We start from the raw sequence: 23,008 nt of genomic DNA on the forward strand, positions 1-23,008 counted from the left end.
GTGTTTGTCAGAGGAAAGAAGAAAAGTGTTAAACGGAATTAATGTGCCACACAAAACGCCAGCGCCTGCCTGGCTCATTTATTATTCGACTCCTCATTTTTTCTGATGGTTTCTTTCGCCGCCACGAAAAGCTGTACGATGCGTTAGAAATTATGTTCGGAACGTTTGGCAGGGTTCGCAATCTTACAGGTAGTTTTATATCCCGGATAAGGTATGAGAAAAGCACTCTGTTTCGGTAGGTGGATTTTCGAGGTTTTTCGTTTCTCTCGGATCCGTTCTGCGCGAGCCCTCAGTGATTACCATTACGATGTATGGCAAGGTATAGGCTCTTTTCATATTACGGGTCTCAATCGTTCTTCTCCACTTCTTTTGAACTTGGAACGCTGGAATTTATCTCGTTAAAAAGATCGGAATTCTGTGATTACTGATGTTGGTGTTCTTTTCGCACGTCGTGCGGCCACTTTGGCTGGCTGGATCGAATCTGTCCGGCACCACTCGTCCCGTTCCCGGCCCAGCTGATGATTCCGTCGGCGGCGCAAGGAGAAGGCATGAGAAGGCCGGTTAGCATAAATATATGACAGGGGCGGAAATCTTCTCACCTCTTCGGGCTGATGGAGAGAACTCAATCACAGCAGGCGGTAACAATGGCGGAAATAAGAACGGACCCTGCACGAAACGCACCAAAATATCGAGAGAAAAAAATCCTCCATACTGTTTTACAACCCATTGTTTCACACCTTCTCGTTTACCGACCGACCCCAGCATCGTTTGTCCTACTGAAGTTGCCTATTACTAACGAACCAACACGATTCGGGATCAGGAGGAAATAGGCGACAAGCCAGCAAACGACCGGAATAAAATATTTCCGTAATTGTTATGATTTTATTAGTTCTCCGAAAAGCTATTGAATATAACCAAGGGGACTCACAATAGCGCGCTGGAAAATGGTTTTCGGAATGCAAGTAGGCGCTGGCAGACTGGTATTCAGATTTGGCAAAGCTGGCCGAGGTTCATTCACTCAGTTCAAGGTATTTTTTTTCTGGTGAACTGTTTTACTTGCACGCCACGTCGTTTTGCTTTCAAAGTTGGTTGGGAAGGCATCTGCGGCTTGCTTTGAACCTGCATCCAAATAACAGGTACAGAAGATGAATGACAATTTTTAGCTTTTTTTAAGATCCCGATTGGGTCCCAACTGGGCGCTGCGGATGACACCTAAATTAGGAATTCGAGACCCCGGGTGAGATGGATGATCTTGATCTTCGTGCGATATGCACAACAATAGCCTGCCAGTCTGCCTGGGATCGTGCGAGGTTCAGGTAAAGGTTTGGAAGACATACCGAGGAAATACACGAGCAGAGCTCCTCCGCAACCATTTGCAACCCAGTCGGAACCAACTCATGAAGTTCTCTATTCGATCCGATGGGCTTTCTCAGTCCAAGGGGAAAAGGGAATGAGTCGAAAAACGGTCGAACAAACGCATTGCACACATACGTAAATAAATTATCTTAACGATCAATGAATTTCCACTAAAAAGACCATTGTGTTGACACATAAAATATCGGCTTTCGCCCTGTTCTCCTTTGGCTTCGTCATTCATTCCGAGATGGATTTTTTTTTCTTTGTGAGGCTCGAATGCGGCATTCTTAGGCCCATTCCGACCATCATCAGAACCGACAGTTTTTTTTACTTCTGTTTTTTTTTCTCTCTCTCATACCTGACAATTACTGCTAGAGACGACGGATTGCTGAACTGGTACTGGGTACAAATTATTCAAAAGTTTGGTAAAAGTGGTTGTATTGATAATTGCGCAATTTTGCACAATAATCTGTTATTTTGGCAACCAACGTTCTGAATTGGCATGTTTAAGCAAAGCCAGAAGAGCGCGCTTGCTACGTTTGGATTTTTTAAATCTTTTTATTGGCACCCTCCTTCCATTGTTGTCACAATACTACACACCTAAAACCAATTCTCGAGCTTGGCGTAATAAAATGCCGAGACAGATCGCCAATACACAATTCTTCTGATTGCTCAGTAATCAGAAGTTATGTTTTCCGAGATTCGTTTAGTTAACGTACTGATTTTTCGGTAAAGTGCATTTTTCCGCCGAAATATGGCAAAATCTTGAGCTGAACTCATCAGTGATTAACAATTATCCCGAAATTAGCAAATGCGTTTGCCAAAATTTCTGAACATTTATTTGCTTTTGCCGAATTTCAACAATTATCATTTACCTTTTTACTTTTGCGCTTGCCAGTACGAAGTTATTTTTTGACGAAATTTTTCGGTGGTCATTAGATAAAATGGAATCAGCCCAAAAGGAAATCCGTTCTATTTAGGCTGTGAACCATTTCGCGGTTAATTTGAACTTTTGGTTGAAATCTGCCACTTGAGTGATTATTTTGTGTCGAGTAGTTAAATTTAACTAAAACTGCGGCCCATTTCAAAATTTGACGGACGGAAAGTTAGGGTAACAGAGGTATTTTGGCCACTTCATATTTTTTGGCCCACCTAACAAACTTTATGGATTCAATCGATCTTAGGTAACCCATGTTGCATCAGTTTGAAGCTAATCTCATTAAATTACCTATTGCGGAAGGATTTTTCAAAGATATTAAAACATTTGGTGGATATTTTTACAAAGTGGGCCAAAATAAAATCGATCCTAAAGTGGGCCAAAATACCTCTGTTACCCTATTTGGGTTTATTTTCCACTGGAAATAATTTTGACTAAAGAATTGATATTAGAATTTTTAATTGCAAGATTTTTTTCAGTGTCGGTAAATAACCATCGATCTGTCAAAAATAACCATGCTTCCGAGTGTCAGATTGACCCCAAAAGTTAAAATTAACCGCGAAATGATTCACAGCCTTAGTTGGTAAAATAACTACAAATTATTGTTGGTTATTAAAAGAATTCACCTTTCAGATCCCGCTTTCGCTGTCGGGAAGTCAATATATGATATACCGAAGAACTTCAACGACATGCCAATCAACATTTTCGATAATCGGCGTTTAGTCCGAATTGCATATTTTACATTTGTATGTACTCGAAATATAATCAACGTACACACTAAGATTTAGTTCCTTTGTTCGGTAATATTGTTGACGAAAACTTTCGGTAATAACATTAGAAATAACCGATATTTCGATCAGAGCTGCAAAATTTCAGTCATGTCAAATGACCTTGACAGACTGACTAAAGTCATCGTCAACTGTAATCCGTACGGTCAAAGTGTCTGTTAAATGAGATACTCGATAGTTCAATGACCAAGTAGAAGTATACTCAGTCAAAGACAGGTGACGCATATTGTTCTCTCTCTCATTCTCCTATTCCCTGTTGAAGTAACAAAATTCCATGAGAGTACTAACATAACCATAAATTGATAAAGTTCATTGTTCTTTGTAAAAAGTCATAGGATTTCGGAGTTTATTGGTATACATGAATTTAATTCAATGTTTATGCTGCTTGATTAATATTTAGTCACATCGTAATCAAGCAGTGACAGGAGAAATGAAAATAATATCAATCGCATCGGCGATCAATGAGCGTTCTGGGGAGTATAATATCAAGAGAATTTAAGTTATGACAGATCGGCTCTCAGACACTCAATATATGATGATTGGTAGAGCCTGGTTGGCAGCAGTCCAGTGACATAAACTTTCCAATCTTTGTCGTGCAAAGTTGCTAGTTGATGGTGACATTTAGCAGCTCTGATTTCGATACATGAGTTTTATTTTATAATAATTATGCAAATTTTTACCGGACGATCAGTTTTACGTAAATTTTCATTACAGAATTCTGTGAATAAATATACAATTCATACGGTAAATCTCAATAGTCACCGAGTACGGTAAAAAACATACAGTCCGTATGGTAAAATTATCTTCCAATAACCGAATTTCTGTGAATACTGATTGTCGTGAAACTATCTTATTACAAAATTCAGTACGTGTTTTTTTTATTATTCAAACGAAAAAAATCTTGAAGGGTTCATCGAACACACTTAATTTCGTTCGGTAATTCTTGCCTCTTTTGACGAGTTTTGAACAGCCGAACTACCGAATATTTCCATTCTACTGATATATCAGCACAAATGAACATTTACTGACAGCAGTACCTCAAGGTACCGCAGTGATAAAACGTGAATTTTACCGATAAAATCACCTACCGAGATATGAACAGCTGAGGTCGGTAATCCAATTTAGGTGTGAATGGATTGAGGTACAGGTGTTAAAGCTTTTAAGACATTAGAGCCACTCAAAGCTTTTTGTTTATTTATAGGAAGAATATAATTTCATAACACTTGTCCACTTGTTTCCAACACTAATCGTTCGAGAGTAATTTCCGGAGGACTCGACGGATTGTGCGGAGTTTGTAATGGCGCTCATAATTCCGTTCAACCGGGACTTTTGCCACTTTAAATTTTTTTCGTAAAATGAAACCATAATCACAACAGGTTGGAATTTTCTTCATTCGTTTCTGCGAAAAAAAATACGAATCCGAAAAACCTAATCGTAAGTGCAAAATTTGTGTCCAGAATTTTAACCAAAAGAAAACAAACACAAAAAATCACCGAGCAATCCGTTAGATCCATTAAGTTTACAGTTGTTTGTTCAGCAATTACCGAACGATCGGTAATCAAATCAATTACCGAACTGATTACCGAATGTTCAGCTGTTGATAATTCGGTAAAAAACTACCGAATTCTGCGAAATTTTCTCAGTGTGTAATGTTTATATTTCGTGTGTTTATATGAAAATAAAATGAAATGTTGATAATGTTCGGTAGTAACTGACGTTTGTCAAACTTGAGTCAAACTCAAGTTTGACAAACGTCAGTTATTACCGAACATTATCAACATTTCGATTTATTACCGAGATTCTCAACAATTTATTCTTTTGCCGAAATGGGTGCCGAATTATTTCACCGAGAATCAGCTAAAAAAAGTGTGTAAAATCTAACCATTTTACAGGGAAAGATTCGTTCAAAAAACTGAAAAAGAGTGAACCGTTCTCAGTATGAAACTGAGTGAAAAGAAATAATTATACACTTCGAAAATTTCGCCGATTTCGGTAAATTTTTACCGAATTTTCAACAACTGAACGTTCGGTAGAAAATAATTTTGTTGAACTGTCAATTAACTACCCATTCTGCAAACCAAATGGAATCATCTAACGAATCGACCGTCCCACGACAAAAGGGCCTAACTGCAAATGACAGTTTCTCTTTGTTTACTTTTTCTTTCACAATTTACCGAACTGATTTTATATTTGACGCATTACTCTTCGCAAAACTTTCAAGGTAAAACTACAAGCTTTCGATTTATATTGGAAACTTTAGAGAATTTGCAATAATGGCTGCGTAATAATCAAAAGAGAAAGTAAACAAAGAGAGGCTCTCATTTTCAGTTAGGCCCTTTAGATTCTAAAACTTTTCTGATTCTAAATTTTTTTGTTTTTGTTTTGTTTTGGTTAAGTTTCTTGATTTAAATGAACTATCGGATATCTCAAATACACTATCGTAAGTCTTTTGGAGTCGGGTATTTCTCGCAGAAACGAGTGAAGAATATTTGTACCAGTCGTGGCAACGGTTTCATTGCCGATATAGACCCACGCAAAAAGAACGAAATGTTGATCGGTTGCAGCCAGTAAAAATTGAGAAAAAAAGTGAATTGATGTCCCGGTTGACTAGAATTATGAGCCAACACACTGCACAATCCGTCAAGTCCACAGGAAAATACGTTCGAATGATATGAACATATATAACTAGATTTGAATTTGAAGAATTGAATAATTTTTAAAATTATTGACTAATATTCTAAAATCATATGTACCCCAAGCACAGACTAACAAACATGACAGTATGAGTAAGTTCTTATAAAAATAATTTTTCGTGATGCACTAGTTCCACCTATATTGTACTGCGCGAACTATTTACTATCGGTACACCCCTTGTGTTATGAAAAAGTTTTTTTACTAGTTGGTTTCCCCTCGTTTGTCAACACCGATCAGCTGCTTGCAGGGATGCCTGATTTAATTAAAATATTTGATAATGAATCGTCACAATAAATTATTGGGTTACGTTGACAATATATTTAATTTTTTTAAGCGATGTTGGAAGGTAACCATTTATTTTTCTCAACGTTGTTCATCTAGACTATTTTTGATTGTGTTGGTAATTTTCACCCGAAATTAAGCGGCGCCAGACCAGAAGTAAGTAGATATTGTAACAAAATTTTTCGATTTTGTATTGCGTTGGAGGATGAGAAGTAGGCACAATTCTGTATACAGTTTTGGCAATATGTATTAAATCTGTATCCTGCATGAAATTCGCATGGACGTATACAAATCGATACACTACAGTCTTGTCTGTTAGTCTGTGCCCCAAGGCCCATTAAGAATTTTTGTCGTGACTAGGACCTACTTTACTATGGGGCGCCTTTTCAAAATTTACCCTCTGAGAAAGTAATAAGTTTTTGATCTTGAATATCTCTTGTTGTATCTAGCGTATCAACATAATTTTGATATTTATATAATCTAACTACCAATAGATTCGCAATTTTTCAACTTGAACGATCATTATTTTATTATAAAGAACTATAAAAATTACTTCGTAAAATTTAATTCTGTGTCAGAATTTTTACATCGATCCGTAATTATCCGTTCTTTAGTGTGGTTGCATCGTTTCTAATTCTAGTAGTGAAGAAGAGGAATGCTAGCACAATTCACACAATCGGTCAACTAACTGATATTCGGAAGTGTGAAGGAAGCGTACCAGTTTTATTCGTATTCACGACATCCCGTTATGTCTTTGACATTACGCACCCGCCTTTCTGCTACGAAGCTCAATGTGAACAAATAACAGTTTCGAAATTCTCAATGAACACTGGCAAATCTTAAAAAGACAGTTGTTTTTTTATAACCGAATTTGTTGCTTATTACGCAATATTCCTGTATTTTAAGGAAACCACACCTTCTACAGATTGGCAGAAACAACTTTCGTTTCGTCAACAGTCAATATTCACCATAAATTGAGTAACATTCAAGCATATTGACTAATGCATCAGACTAAGGGAAACAAACCTGCGAAAATCACGTTCAACTATGTAATTTCCAACCGCCGAATAGACGCTGTGCATGGGAGGGACGGGAAAGGGACGTGATCATTCCTCGGTTTGACTTTGTAGTAATCACGTACTTCGAAGGTCCGGACCACCTTGAAGGTTGCCTTTGCCGTAGGTATGTCAGGTACTCACTGGCATAGACAATAAATGAACTCGCAGGAGTAACAACCGTGTGTGTGTTCAGTGGAAATATTATGATTCAAAAACAAAATATGTGAATACTAAAGCGAATTCTTTGCGATCCAACGATGAAGTCAATGAACGTGATTTGACATTTTACAAAGTTCGATGGCATATGATTCATATTTAGAATAATTTCGAGCAGTATGGAATATCAAGAGTAGGTGTAAAGAAAAATATGGTAAATTCAAAGCAGAAAGAACGTTCAAAGAGTCATTATAAACGCAGAAAAACGATGAATTATCATTAACCGAATGATCTTTGTAGAATTTTAGGTGCTATAATGGCGATGAGTTTCAAAAAACATGCTTTGGATTGTTGATTGTATCTTTAGGAAAATACATATTTCTGTTTCAACAGACTTTCGCAGCCGATTCTTAGCGTACATAATCATTGCATGGCCAGTACAACGATCCTACTACTGACACTATGAATCCTTCCAGGTCGGGGCTCGAACATATGACAACTAGCTTGTAAGACCACCGCCGTATGCATTGAACCGCCAACCCAGGCGTATCAACGGACGAATCACAAATTGAAGTAGTGAAGATCTTTGTACAGACATTTGGTGATCAGCACTGAAATACAATTTTAAACTAATGTGAACAGATATTCAAAGAAGTCTAAGCATCACGGAACTTTATTTTCAGACTAAGAATTGTATGACCTAACTTGAGGTTGCATAGTAGGCGTTGGAATGCCGTTGGAACTTATGAAGTTGACATTTCTGCTGTTTTTCCAAGAAGGGCGAATCTAACACTGACAGCAATTGGAGAATAAGATCGATCAATGTCGGACATTTTTCGTGAAATTGGCCGGTTTCCGCGATTAAAAGAAATCTGCGGGTAATTTTGTCGTCTCATTTGCAATTTCCAGTAGCCATCTAGAATAACAAAAATAAATAACTTCGCTCTTCCTTACTAGCAATTAAAGTATCGCCCTGATTGTTGGCATGGAACACGGAGAATTTTTAGACCAAATTGTTGGATTTTAAAGCATTTATCCGTAGGAGAAAAAAACTCGATTTTTTCTCGATTTGTAAGTTTCTTCCTTCTTTGAAAAACAGTTGATTTTGAAACTGGATAAATATATGGTATTGAAATTCAATCGTTGGAAAACAAAATTAATCGTCAAAAGTCGTTGTATATTCCTGTGAACTACGAAGATATGAAAAATAAATACTGATTGAGTCTCTTATTCTATAACCATAATTTGTTGGAGTATCTTTTAACCTCATTTCATTGTAGAAATCTCATTTTATTAGTAAACACAGATGAATACAGATTTTTTATACAGAGTAATTCAAATTTTCTTGGAAAACATCTGGCATCTCTGCCCTACAACTATAGATCAGCGGATGCATTGTTAACATTCCAATAGAACTGTCAAAAGCGATTCCAATCTACTTGTTTACAATTGCCTTTTTACTCGTTGTTCACCATCAACGTGGAAGTATTGCTATCGCATAGTGAATATACAAATGCAAGCGGTGTCATTTTTTCAGTTTTCCCATGTTTATCTCGTTGCCAGATTTGCGATTTCTCACCGCAGAATTATGGTTCTAGAATTCCTAATGACAACCAGTTACACCCCTATGTGCCGGTGATGTTTGGCTGCTTCTTACTAAAATCCTGGAGGCAAAATGAATTTATGTTCAACTGCTGAACCAACAAATGCAACCTGAAATAAGTAAGCAACAACAAAACCAAAAAAAAAAATGACTCACCTTCAAACGTTTTTGCTTGTTGCCTGGAACAATAACCCAATAGTATCTAATTTCACTTCAAGCGAACTTCAAGATCTCGCCAATAAATCAGCCCATTATAGAAATAAAAAATCTGGCGAAGAATAATAATTTTTCCCACTACCGCCACCACTTATTGTGTGTACGTGTGTCCGTTCTGTCCGTTCCACTCCGATTTTTAGACCCACCACACCGCGCCGGACCGATCGAAGGACCCCTCGCTGCAGTCGGAACTGGGAAAGCAACAAACTGTCAGGCTTCAATTTCGGCAAATGATTCTCCACTGGAAATGGGCTAACGAGTTCTGCGTGGGAGGAAGATTGCGTTTCGATTAACAAGCTCGCGCGTTCTCGCACCGGTGCAGACCCGCGAGAACCGAGATTTATGTTAACTAAATATTGAAATAATTATGCGCAAAAGGCTGTCTAGCAGTCACGCTCATGTGTCAAGAAAAGGAGAACAAATGAGAACCGACGACGATGGACCGGTCGATGCTGGCCGGGAGGTTCGCACCCATCGGCATAGAAAAGACACATCACAGCGCGGAGAGATCATCTCAGTGGCGCCAAGATCGCCAATCGGTCGCAACGAGGACGGGCGGATCATGTTTCAGTTTCTCTCTTGCCTCGCTGTGTTTGTTGCTAATGCCCCGTTTACACTTCTGCTGGTTGCCAGCATGCTGGTGTCAGTGTACTGCCCTCTTAGGAAAAAAACGTTCAACGGTGGTCCTTCGTTGGTCTAATACTTTGGATCATTGGACCACAGTTGAACGTTTTTTCCTAAGAGGGCAGTACACTGACACCAGCATGCTGGCAGCCAGCAGAAGTGTAAACGGGGCATAAGGAGCAGTAAAAGGTTTGAGCTGTGCGCTGATCAATCCCGGTGATGGATATCCGAGCACAAACTCTGAATTCGTATTGCACACACAATCAGGCCGCAGATCTATTTCCAACTCTGCCATCCCGAGGAAGATAGTAAGGTATGGTTACGTACGAGCAAACAGAACCTGGAGTGGTTTGGGATCGTTTCAGATTTCAGTGGTGCAGCCAATGTTTAACCACGATTTTCCGGAACAGTTGTCCGCGGGCCTCAATGGTTCCAAGGAAACGATCGTGTCACAGATATATGCGATGACAGTCGGTAGCCACAGAACAAGCCGAACTGACAAAGGACCCGTCTTGTTTGGTTTGCTGCTTCGAGTTAAACACCGAATAACTACTGAAATTTACTTAATATGATTAGCGCACAATTACGATTTTCACGGAAAATCATATTCACGATAACAAACTACTGGATTACCGTAAATGCAATTAGAATTACTTCAAACACAACTAGAAATTCAATTCGGACATTATTATTCATTCGGTATTTTCGAACGATTCGACTGGCAAAAACTTATATCATCTATGTTAACAGCGAATTCTAGCGGTTTATGCTGGAATTCTAAAAAGAACTGAAGAACCTGAATGACTCCAGTTGAAAGGTCCTTGATGAAATATAACTGAAAATCAACATGAAAACTTGCTAAAGCTGGATAGAAGAAAATGAACTGAGAGTTCGATCCGCATTTTTTCACTCAGTTCCGATAGATTCCCCGTAACAACCGGTTGGAGGCGAAATTCATTCGGAATCGGTTGTTGCACTGGAGTTCGAATTATTCATTATTCATTATTCAGAATTAATTATGACATGGAATTCTGAATGGAAATATTTCACTCATTCGAGTTTAATTTGGAATTCGGATCTGTTAATGTGGGATTGTACCAGAGATGCCAGATATTTTCATAGAAAATCTGTATTGCTTTGCATAAAAAATCTGTATTAATCTGTATTCACAATAAAATGAAATACTTACAACAAAATTATGCTAAAAGATGTTGTTTCAATAGATTGTGGTTGTAGGATGATAGATTCAATCAGTCATTGCCGCACTCACAAGAATATTCAACAACTAAATGTCATAGTTTTTTTATCCACAACAATTCAATTGTAATTCCATATATTTACCTAGTTTGAAAATGTTGACTTTATAATTTGACATGAAATTTCAACGCCCAATATGCAACCTCAAGTCAGGTCATACAACTCTCAGTTTGACAGTAAAGTTTCATGATGCCATTGCTTCCTTTCAAATTGGTTCCAAATTATAATATAAATGGATTTCACAAGAGATTTCCATATTAATTTGTGATTTGTCCGTTGATTGATAGACTTCTATCTCGTCACTGAAATCAAATACTAAAAGATAGCTAAGACAGAAAAGTTCAATTTTTTCTTTCTTGCTTTTTGTGCGATCTGTATAAATCTGTATTAAATTGAGGAAATCTGTATAAAATCTGTACTCTGTATTAAATCTGTATGAGCATGTAAAAATCTGTATAATACAGATAAATCTGTATAAATGGCATCTCTGGATTGTACTGACCTTGTGGTTGGGATAATCGGAAGGATTTTCTACGGGGTTATTACTGATTGTCACTTGAATCCAGAGCTGCCAGATATGTTAGCAACAATTCCGGCAAAAGTCTGGCAACAATGCAACAACCGTTTCCGGCAGAGAATTTCGCTTAGCAATTATTAACGGTTCTATTTCTGTCGGATTCTTGCCATACAAGACTGGCAGAACCGTTTTGAATCGGTTCTACATTTTAAGCGTCTTGGTTTTATTTTTTCAATAAAAAGTACATATGAAAGGCAATAAGTTATTGCCCTTCATATATACTAATTATGGAAAATGTTTTGCCAATAACATTGCTTCTCACTACCAAACATACCCATATTTCAATCAAATTCATAAGATACGTGTTTTGTATGTACATGCGGGATTGACGAATATCAAATGAAGTCGAATAAAAAAAAAGAAAAGAGACGGAAGAGAAATAAACAAGACACGTGCGGCGAGATAATGACGCAATTTCGCCTGGACAATTTTGACAGCAGCCGGAATGCAGCCAGCCTTCTGACGGTTGCCAGAATTCCTCACAAGCGGGCTTTTTTGTTAAGGAATCTGCATCAATCTGTAATGGGACATTACCGCGAAACTAAATTACCGGTAGCGACACCTGTCAATGAAAAATGGAACTAAGAAAAGGAGGGTTCTTTCGAAAAATTTAATTCTACAGTAGTGATTTGCAAATTTTTTTTCGTTTATTCAATAGCACAAATAGATATCATCAATAAAAGTGAACTTTGAGTAGAAGAAAATCGATTTCGTGGTGATTACTACTACTTTTTTTGTGGGAAACTACGATTAACGATGGAAAATCTTCAGAAATGTGTGAAATTAAGTAAGGTTAGGTTTATTCGGACCAACATTTTTAAACAGAAACCAGTGTGATATTGATTTCTCGAGTACTAGAATGTTTAGTGATCGAGTACCATTTATTTTGGATATTTTATTTGTTGTTTTCGGGCATACGAAAAATGGTATTGAAACAAATGTAATGCTTAATTTCAAATAAACGTTAGTTTTCGCACAATAAATTAAGATCAACATTACCACCTCAGAGTAAAAACTTTTTCTTCAACTTCTACTATGATTTTTCATGTGAATTTGCTCGTTTTCAGGTGGAGTAATGAAAAGTTTTCCTAACATTTTAACATCTCTTGCTGAAAGTATCATTTCTAAACTAGCAGCGCTTCTACATTTCATTGTGCCAATTGAGTTTAGGAAATCTGTAAAAAATCTTTATAAAATCTGTATGCGATGTCTAAATGGCATACAGATGTTTAAATGGCATCTCTGCTTGAATCTGCATCAGAATCGATTATCAACTTTGAATCAGAATTCGGCTAGGAATCAAGTTGAGCTTGGGATTGGATTTTTTGTGTGAGTTTTATTACGAAAGACCTATTCGGGTTTATGTCTTGACTATAGTTATAGCATACATTTTATAGTTAAGTATTATAGCAAAACGAGCGCGAAATAAACCGTCAGTTTTTGTTTATGTTTGTTTCAGCTGGTCTTGTCGAATAATTCCATATACTAATTCTCTAGTTAAAAATAACAATAACAATATCTTACGAAATGAATCGTCGAAGAACTAAGATTCCTGAGGATGGCGAAGCTAAGGAGAATATAATTGTGATAGATTCCAGTGACGAGGCATCCAGTTCCCGCAGAAAGTCTACCCGATGCTCAACGGTTAATAAGGAAGCCGCTGCATCTCCTTCGGCGCATCGAGTTAGGCAAAGTATGCTAGTTGATAAACAGGCACATTCCGATGACGATTGTGACCGTCAGTTGGAACAAACGGATCGAAGGCGATCGACGCGACACCGATCGCCTAGCAAACGTTACACACAGGATTTCGTACAGGAAACCCGAAAAAAGTACACTCGGGCCGATCAAAACGAAAGTGACCACGAAGGAATCTCCTTGGATTCGGAAGATGAAATTCAACTGAACGAGCTGGCTGGGAAAGTGAAAGCCACCACACTGTTCGAGGATCGTGAGGACGTTGAGGGACATCGCATTTACGGTTTCAAAACGCCTAAGAAACGCGGCTCGATGAATGTGCTTGTTTCCAGTATTCAACAGAAGACCCCAACGAGAACACCCAACCGTGGGGCAGTCAGTAAACTGGCGATGACCCCGAAGACTCCCAGTGGTACGCCTTCGGCGGCTAAAAGGAAGAGCATTGCCACAGCAAAAACCCCTCATCGTGACCGGAACAAGCTTAAAAAGAGTTGGTATGTCAGGTTGTACGTAATACAATTTAGTAATTTGATTTGTTATGTTTTAGATATTTCTAAAATCGTTCGAGATGAATCCGGATCGGACTTTTCAGCTAGTGAAAGTGATTATGTTCCATCTTCCGAAGAAGAGGATGACGATCATCATCAGGATGATAATACAGATGGTGGCAGCACTGAGGAGGAAAGTTCAGAAGAGGAAGCGAAACCCAAACGTCCCGTATTGAAAACGCCATCGGCAAAGATCGGCATTGCTCCTGGAAAACCTGATTCGATTACCAGCAACCAAAATCAGACGGATGACCAGCGGATTAGTAATCGTACGCGGGCACGCGGCCGAAAAAACCCTGATCTTCAGTACGTATTACAGAGTGATGATTATTTTGCCACTCACAGCAACTCGAAGGTGGTGACTTCGGATCACACACTGGATCGATTAAACACCCCACGATTGCCGCACGATCAATTATTCCGCTTGCTCGGGGAATTACGTAGTTCAACGGAACACGAAAAGTCTATACAGGAACTGCACGAAGAATACGAAAGCTACTTCAACAAGTGGCTGTTTCTAATGAACGAAGGTTTCAACATTCTCCTGTACGGTTTGGGTTCCAAACGAAATTTACTTCAAGCATTCCATCGGAAAGTTCTCGCTAATCAGCCCGTTATTGTTATAAATGGATTTTTTCCAACCCTGACGGTGAAAGACGTCCTGGATGCCATCACGGGAGACATTTTAGATCTGAATATTCACAGTAGCAACTTCCATGAGTTGGTCGATATAATCGAGGAAGAGTTTAGCTATCTGCCGGACACGCATCTGTTTCTGATTGTACATAACCTGGACGGAACGATGCTGCGGAACAGCAAAGCACAGAACGTTTTAGCGCGGTTGGCCAAGATCGATAATATTCATCTGTTGGCTTCTATTGACCATATCAATACTCCTTTGAGTAAGTGTAGCTAATTATTTTTTGAATTTGATTAAATTAATCATTTTTTTCTACCAAACAGTTTGGGACTCGTCCAAGTTGAGCTACTACAACTTCTCGTGGTGGGACGTGACCACGATGCTGCCGTACTCGGACGAAACGGCGTTCGAGAATTCGTTACTGGTGCAGAACTCCGGCGCATTGGCCCTGTCTTCGATGAAGAATGTGTTCAAATCGCTCACGACCAACTCGCGCGGGATTTTCCTGGTCATCGTTAAGCATCAGCTGGCGAACAAGGGCAACCCGCACTATCCGGGTATGCTGTTTAAGGATCTGTACGGATGCTGCCGAGAGGCGTTCCTCGTCAGCACCGATCTGGCACTTCGGGCCCAGCTGACCGAATTCATCGATCACAAGCTGGTGCGGGTGAAACGAACCGTCGACGGGGCGGAAAATCTACTAATTCCGATCGAGTCTGGCCTGTTGGATCAGTTTTTGGAAGAAAATGATGGATAGTGGTTTTGTTTTTGAATTTACGTGTGTTGTCTGTCAATAAATAATCGTTTTAACTTTACACCAATGGGACTGATATTTGACGTAGGACTACATCTTGCTTTACTTTACTCACCTCAATGAATTTTAAATATAATAGAGTAAGGGCTCCCTATTTCATCTCATTTGTAAGGACGTCGCCTTCAAACCTCGATTTAGCCACTAAAATCACTATAACTATTTCATATTACTGCTTCATTCGCCTTGCTCCACATTGAGATTTGATTCACATTCCTTAGAAATTAAAATAATGTTCATAAAACAGCAAAAAACACTTATGAAATGTTCACTACTCTGCTCCTAATTTCATCTCAATGGATTTTTATTCATCCTATCTTTGATCATTTATTCATCCTATAAATTAGCAATGGCGACAGCAATCAAAACGAAATATTCCACTATTACACTCTCAGGTTCAAAATGTCAGAATTCTTCTTAAAAACGGCCTAATGCCAACTATGAGACAATATCCGATATTTTTAGAACCAGTTTGAAATCATTTCAACGTTTAAAAATTTTTCAGTCGTTTCCGTTACCTTTCGCTTTAAATTTAAAATTTTACTGAAAAGTTAAATTGGTGAACTTCAAATAAAAACAAAACTGTGATTGTTACTATTTATTCATTAGCCCTTCTTAAAACAAAATGCAGAACCAGAGATGCCATTTGTACAGATTTATCTGTATTGTACAGATTTTTGCGTTCGCATACTGGTTTAAATCAAAGTACCGATTTTGTGAAGATTTCCTAAATTTAATACAGATTTGTACAGGTTCATAGAAAGAAAGAAGTAAAAAATTAGACTTTTCTCTCTGAGTATCTATTAGTATTTGATTGCAGTGATTCTTTAAAAGTTTATTAATCAACGGACAAATCACATGTTAAAGTGGAAATCTTTTATGTAGATAATTGATTATGAACACTGACAAACATTTATATTAAAATTTGGAACCAATTTGAACTATTTGAAGCCAGATATTTTCATAGAATATGTATTACGTTGCATAGAAAGTCTATATCTGGTCTATCTGTTTTCACTAATAAAATGATGTTAACAGATTTTATTAGTGAAAACAGATTTAACATCATTTTATTAGTGAAAACAGATATAGAGTTTCTATGCAACGTAATACATATTTTCTATGAAAATATCGGGCATCTCTGTGCACAGGCCACAGCCGATCAAACACACACACTTCACAGCGTTATGTTGACGTATAGCGGAATGAAACCAGTGCTACTAGATTTGCAACAATGGTTATTTCATTAGTATTTAACACGCTCTTTCTGGTAATATTCGAAGCCAAAACAGTTTTATTGAAACATTGAAAACAATAATATGATTAAACTAATTTGACGGATAAAAAAACATATTTTTTATGATAATTTGAAAAAGAAAATCAATTTTTGTTTTGTAACATTTTGAGAAAACTTGACAACTTTGCGAAACCAAATGAGAAGAAAACAAAGCGCAATCAAGTGAACTAAATGAAAAACTTTCATCTCATATTTTTGAAGACTTTTATTGCTTGTCGGGTAGTTTTTGAAGTTTTTAATCGTTAATTAAACAAGCAGCAAGTGAATATTACTAATTATGAAGTCATCCAGTATTCAATGGTAGTGTAATTGTGCGAAAAAGTGATGATGTTTTGAGACGAATCGATTAGTAGATAATCAGAAACATGACGAACTGTAAATCTTGAGACGAAAATGTGTCCTAAATTGAAAAATGAGTTTATTTGAAATGAAAAAAGCGATTACCGAAGAACTTAAAACCATTTCTTTCAATAGGAAAGTGTGACAATAGCTTTTATAATCATTTTATAACATTTCACAGTTTGGTTCAGGCAGGTTTTAAAATATTATTCATGTTCAAAGTAATGAGGTGGAGGGATGAGATGGAAATAGGAGCTCAGATGAAATAGGGAGCCGTTACCCTATAACTTTTTCCCTGTATGAGTATTTTCTCTAATTCTTTCACGAAACGAATGAAAGAAGATGTAAGATGGTTATTTATATTTCGTATATATATATTAAAACATTGTTTAAATAGTGAAATAATAGATCCAAACTCGAAACATGTTGGACGTTTGCTAAGGAGTGTATCTAAAATAAGCTAACCACAAATTTTTCTCTCGAATTATAATAAAAAACGATATTTTATTCTAATTAAATATTGATCCTTTATTGTACGAGGTTAAACCACAGACTAACAGACAGGACACTCAAATTAGATTCTTCAATCATTTTAACAGTCATTTCGAATATTCCTTTATTTGGGACAGTACTCACATGTGTCATGATGGCGCCACGTTACCCTATCAAAAACATCCTGTCTGTCATCTAGACTGTGTTTATTTTTTTCATTTACCAACAGAGTTGCCATTTATACAGAATTACCTGTAATGTATTGATTTGTATACGTCCACGCGAATTTCATGCAGGATACAGATTAATTACATATTGCCAAAACTATATACATAATTGTGCCTACTTCTCATCCTACAACGCAATACAAAATCGAACCCGTTTTGTTACAATATTTACTTGCTTCTGGTCTGCCGTCACTTAATTTCGGGTGAAAATTACCAACACAATCAAAAATAGTCTAGATGAACAACGTTGAGTAAAATAAATGTTTACCTTCCAAGATCGCTAAAAAAGTTAAATATATTATCAACGTAATCCAAAAATTTATTGTGACGATTCATTTTCAAATATTTCGATGAAATCAGGCATCCCTGCAAGCAGCTGATCGGTGTTAACAAACGAGGGGAAACCAACTAGTAAAAAAACTTTTACATAACACAAGGGGTGTACAGATAGTAAATAGTTCGCGCAGTACAATATAGGTGGAGCTAGTGCATCAAGAAAAATTATTTTATATAAGAATTTACTCATACTGTCATGTCTGTTAGTCTGTGGTTAAACTTGAGCATAATATAAACCGGATGAAATTTAAGTTATTCCTTCACGAATTTTCGAACTTTTGATCAAAGGCTCTTCATCAAGTTCCGGACAAGTATTGCATCGCATTTACTGAACGCTTGAGTCCAATTTTTTTGAACTCCTGCATGTTCCCAGCTGCCTTACCAGTCTTCTTGAAGACCCTCTTCACGATTGCCCAGTAACGTTCGATGGGTCGAAGCTGAGGGCAATTTGGTGGATTGATATTTTTCTCAACGAAATTCATACCCTTTTCCGCAAGCCAATTGAGAGTGGTTTTGGTATAGTGAGCCGACGCTAAATCCGGCCATAACAGTAGAGGTGTACTATGCTTCTTATATAAAGGCAGCATTCTCTTCTGGAGACACTCAGATCGATAGATTTCTGCATTTATAGTTTCGGTAGTGTAAAAAATGTTTAACTTCAAACCACAGGAACATATTGCTTGCCATACCAGTATCTTTCGACCGAATTTCTCCACTTGAATCGACCTGTCCGCATCGCTCACATCCTTCCCAACGACGACAGTAAAGTGTTGTGGACCTGGAAGAGTTTTTGAGTCCTCTTTTACATAAGTCTCATCGTCCATCAAAACGCATGCATCCGGACACTGCAAAAGACGCGAATACAATTTCCGGGCCCTTGTTGCTGCTCGCTTTTTCTGTTCTACACTTTGTTTCGAGATTTTCTGCTTCTTGTAGGTCTTCAGGTGATTTCGCCTCTTGATACGCTGGATCATTCCGACACTCGTTCCTGCTTTTTTGGCCAAATCACGTATTGCCATTGATTTGTTCTTCATGATTAGAGATACCACTTTCTGGTCCAGTTTCGGGTTGGAAGAACCGGATTTTCTGCTTCTTCCTGGTAGCTCATCCAAAAAATTGTGTTCCCCAAACTTATTAATGATGGTTTTAACACTGTCATGATGAATTCCAAACCGCTTCGCCAATTTTCGCATAGTAATACCCTTCTCACTTAGCCATGTCTCTAGAACCTTAATTTTCACTTCCTTTTTGAATACGCGACATTTTGAAAACGCAGAATTTCAATCGCCCAAACAAGTAAACAAACGAAAGCTGACAGCCAAACGCACAGCATGCTGTGATCTGAGCATAAAAAAACATCACAAATACATGCGTACAACATAAATGTATGTGGAAAGCTTATTTTCGATACACTCCTTAGTTTAAGTCTATGATAATCCTTGAACAGAGACACATCGAGTGCGTAGGCTGCCATCTACGTCAAGGTTCCGTTCCTAAAGCCTAAACGCAGAAAAACAACAACTAGTTCTCCTGTGGGCATATTTACTGTTGGACGTTCGCAGTGTGAGTTTCGCTTCAAACGAGAGCGATCGTTTGCATTGGATGAAAAGTGAACAACGATGGGGAACGTTATACAATACCAGTGATTCGAATGTCTCTAAATGTTATCTAAAAAAAACATAAGATTACTTCTTTGCAAATTCGAAGTAAAAATCATCAGTTTAGTGCAAATCTCGGATAGTTTGAAAAGCTTTGTGCTCGTTTCGCAGCAAAAAAATCGCACCAACGAGCGCAAATAATGCTAGAATTTGACTGCAACGCGTTCGAGGAACACTGTTTCGAACAATGTTTAATATCGTATAGAATTCCAGAATTTGGCAGCATTTTGAAAGCTTTTTCACTCAAATATTGAGATGTGTGCAATATTGAAATATATGAGCGATTGCACGATTTTTGTTACGATTATATTTATGCAATGATTTCTTCTAGGTCAAGGCTCAAACACAAACAAACGTAATCAACCGTAACAAAATAGTCCTTTCCAGGATTCCAAAAGTAACGTAAAGAACTTATTTAGAAAGCTAAACTGCCGCTCTAATTCTTAAAATACGAACACAATCTTCCGAAGCCGAATGGTCCTTTTCAGGACTACAAATTCTTAGCCGGCCAAACGGTATCAAATCAGTTAATATTTATACACATCTAGAATTCAGTCCTAAGTCAATCGCACGGCTATGTCTCTGACATTACCTATTACATCTATTTTTTAATTCAATAACAGACTATGGGAATAAGATTCCCCTAGTTATTTGGACATTTGTGCGTTTCCGTGGCTTCTCATCGTATTCCTGATAGGAAGGGAAGGATAAAAGGTATATGGAAACCAATTGTGAAGTAGGTGAGGTGAGAAAACGCAACAAAACATAAGGAAACAAATCGTTCTGCATCCCCGAAAGGATGCTGAACGATCTGCAGGTGCCAAAATGTACATTTAATAAAACCTCCAACCGCCGAGAGGATTTAGAGATTTTTCAAAAGCGTCACCATTCTGCATTCCCGGAAGAATGCAGAACGATTCGCAATATGTATGAGCAGAAGCAAATTCGTCTCCCCATAAGGGATGCCAAACAATCTGCTAAAAACCTATTTAAGGTGAATACAGAAAGGATTTATTCACTCCAGGAAGAACGATGAACCCCTCTGACTATGGCTCCTTTCCACATTGGGTGAGAAACGATAGAATATCCTTTAATTTTAGCTCCACATACACAAACTCAACCATGTATGGAGAACCAAAAACCCGGATATGTGGTTGCGTCAATACGGGACAGTTACATATCACATAATTAGGTTAAAACCGGGTATAAATAAAAACTTTATAAATTAAATTAAGTTACATATCAGATGATATGAAGTACCGTAATCGTATTGAATAATACTAAGCACGCTAAATAGTAGCCGTGTGATAATTGAGTTTGCTATGTCCAGTCAGAGCTCTGACCAGAATACTGCAATGATGCTTGGAAAAATGCAGTAGACACCTTGATATTTTCAGATTCAAATCTCATAAAAATGTTTTTGTCTGAACGCAAGTATGCAAGCTGCGCCAGTAGCTGGTATGTTTTGATGCATCCTAAGAACGAATTATGTGCTTTATCCAACTAGTTGCAAGTGGTAAAGCTGGTACAGGACCAACGAAATCATTCGTAGAACCAGCTCTAGCCAACTCATTAGTCTATTGATTTCTACTAATAACAGAAATGGCAGCGTATCCATAAGAAGTAAACAGCATTTGAAATGCTAAGGATTTCAATTTGAGTTCGACCGATCACTAGATTCAACCATGAATCACTCGAACTAAGTGCTTTTATAGCTGCCTGACTGTCGGAATAAAAATAAATTCGTTTACCACAGATTCTCTGCTGAAGTGCTGATTTTATTACACACAGAACGGCGTAGATTTCTGATTGTAACACAGTACAGTTTCTACCAAGTGAATGAGATTGCTCTAACCTCATTTCACGACAGTAAATACCAGCACCAGCACGACCAGCCAACAGAGAACCGTCCGTATAACAAACCACCTTATGATAAAAAAGAACCGGAATTTTATTAAAAAAACGCAAAATTTCAATTTTTAATAAATTTCTTTATTATCGCCTTCAAAGTACTCTCCTCCTGCGGCAATACATGCATGCCAACGCTTGATCCAATTTTCCATACAAGTTTTATAGGCCGCCGAAGGTATGGCCTTTAGTTCACGCAGCGAATTCTCTTTTATGGTCTCTATGGTCTCAAAACGCGTTCCCCGCAATAGCAATTTGAGTCTGGGGAAGAGGAAAAAGTCACACGGGGCCATATCTGGAGAGTACGGTGCTTGGTTGATGATATTGGTTGAGTTTTTGGCCAAAACTGCGACAAAACCAACGCTGTGTTTTTGAATGAAATTCAGCTTTTTTGGCACCAGCCGAGAAGCGACGCGTTTCAAACCCAAAACATCAGTTAAAATGTGTTCGGCTGATCCATAAAAGATGCCCAACAACACAGCAATCTCTCTAATCGGTATCGAACGATTTTGCAACACGATTTGCTTCGCCGATTCAATGTTTTCTTCAGTAACAGATGTTGTTGGGCGGCCAGGGATCTCATCATGATCCAAGCTTGTACGACCACCTTTGAAGCGTTTATACCACTCGTATGCCTGTGTTTTTCCTAGACACGATTCACCAAAGGCCTTTTCTAACATTTTCAACGTTTTGGAACACTTAAATCCATTTGCAACACAAAATTTGATGCACGCACGTTGTTCTAAATTTTCATCCATTATAAAAATCGCCACACGAAACTTTTTCAACTTCTTTGTATAGACGCCAAACAAAAACCAATCGTACGATATGCGTCAAAATTTGACCGAATGTGTATAAAAGTGTTGCCAACGTTGAGAGAACAAAAGTTTACCGATTGGACAAGCGCGGGAATTTTAAAATGAAAATTCCGGTTCTTTTTTGATCATAAGGTAGTTGTCGTTCCAGAATCAGATGTGACTAGCGTTATGATCTCATTACTTAGGATGTTTTGGTGGGAAAGAGTGCGGTTTAACATTTCAAAAATATTGTGTCAAAATTTCAAATCAGTTGAATGATTCAGTGTACGTTACCAAAAATATTTTTTCCTAGCTTTTCGAGAAAAAAAAATTAAACGCATTTTTCTTAAAACCATTTTTTCGAAGTCCGTGAACACGAACCTGAAAATCTGCTGAACTGATTTTTTTCAACCTTGGAACATACTTTCTTGGTATAAAATGCCTCCTCACTACGTTTTTGAAATTTTCCCATTTTCGTATTATGGTAGTTTTTCACCTTAAAATTGGCGGAAAATTTAGCATAAGATAGCGTTTATTGCTTAAATATGTCAGGAACTGTTAAAAAATAACTTGGGAACGGCGAAGGGGAGTTCGTACATTAAGCAAATTTAAGAATATTTTTGATTTCAAATAATTCTACACCGAGTTGTCGTTGTTCACCGTTCAACGTGACTTTCAAAAGAGGTTTTGGGGAATGCTCCGTTACCGC

General features: G+C 37.8%; 1 protein-coding gene across 1 annotated transcript; it reads left to right on the plus strand.

The window, feature by feature from the left end:
• Positions 1-13,002: 13,002 nt before the first annotated feature.
• On the plus strand, positions 13,003-15,207 carry LOC131425434 (origin recognition complex subunit 2). The gene is made up of 3 exons (XM_058587355.1): positions 13,003-13,736; positions 13,794-14,696; positions 14,758-15,207. Exons 1-3 carry the CDS (start codon positions 13,076-13,078, stop codon positions 15,189-15,191), a joined length of 1,998 nt encoding a protein of 665 aa, XP_058443338.1. The 5' UTR covers positions 13,003-13,075; the 3' UTR covers positions 15,192-15,207.
• The last annotated feature ends 7,801 nt before the right edge of the window (positions 15,208-23,008 follow it).

Source organism: Malaya genurostris, chromosome 1 (genome assembly GCF_030247185.1).
Source record: "Malaya genurostris strain Urasoe2022 chromosome 1, Malgen_1.1, whole genome shotgun sequence".
Classification (NCBI taxonomy): Eukaryota; Metazoa; Arthropoda; class Insecta; order Diptera; family Culicidae; genus Malaya; species Malaya genurostris.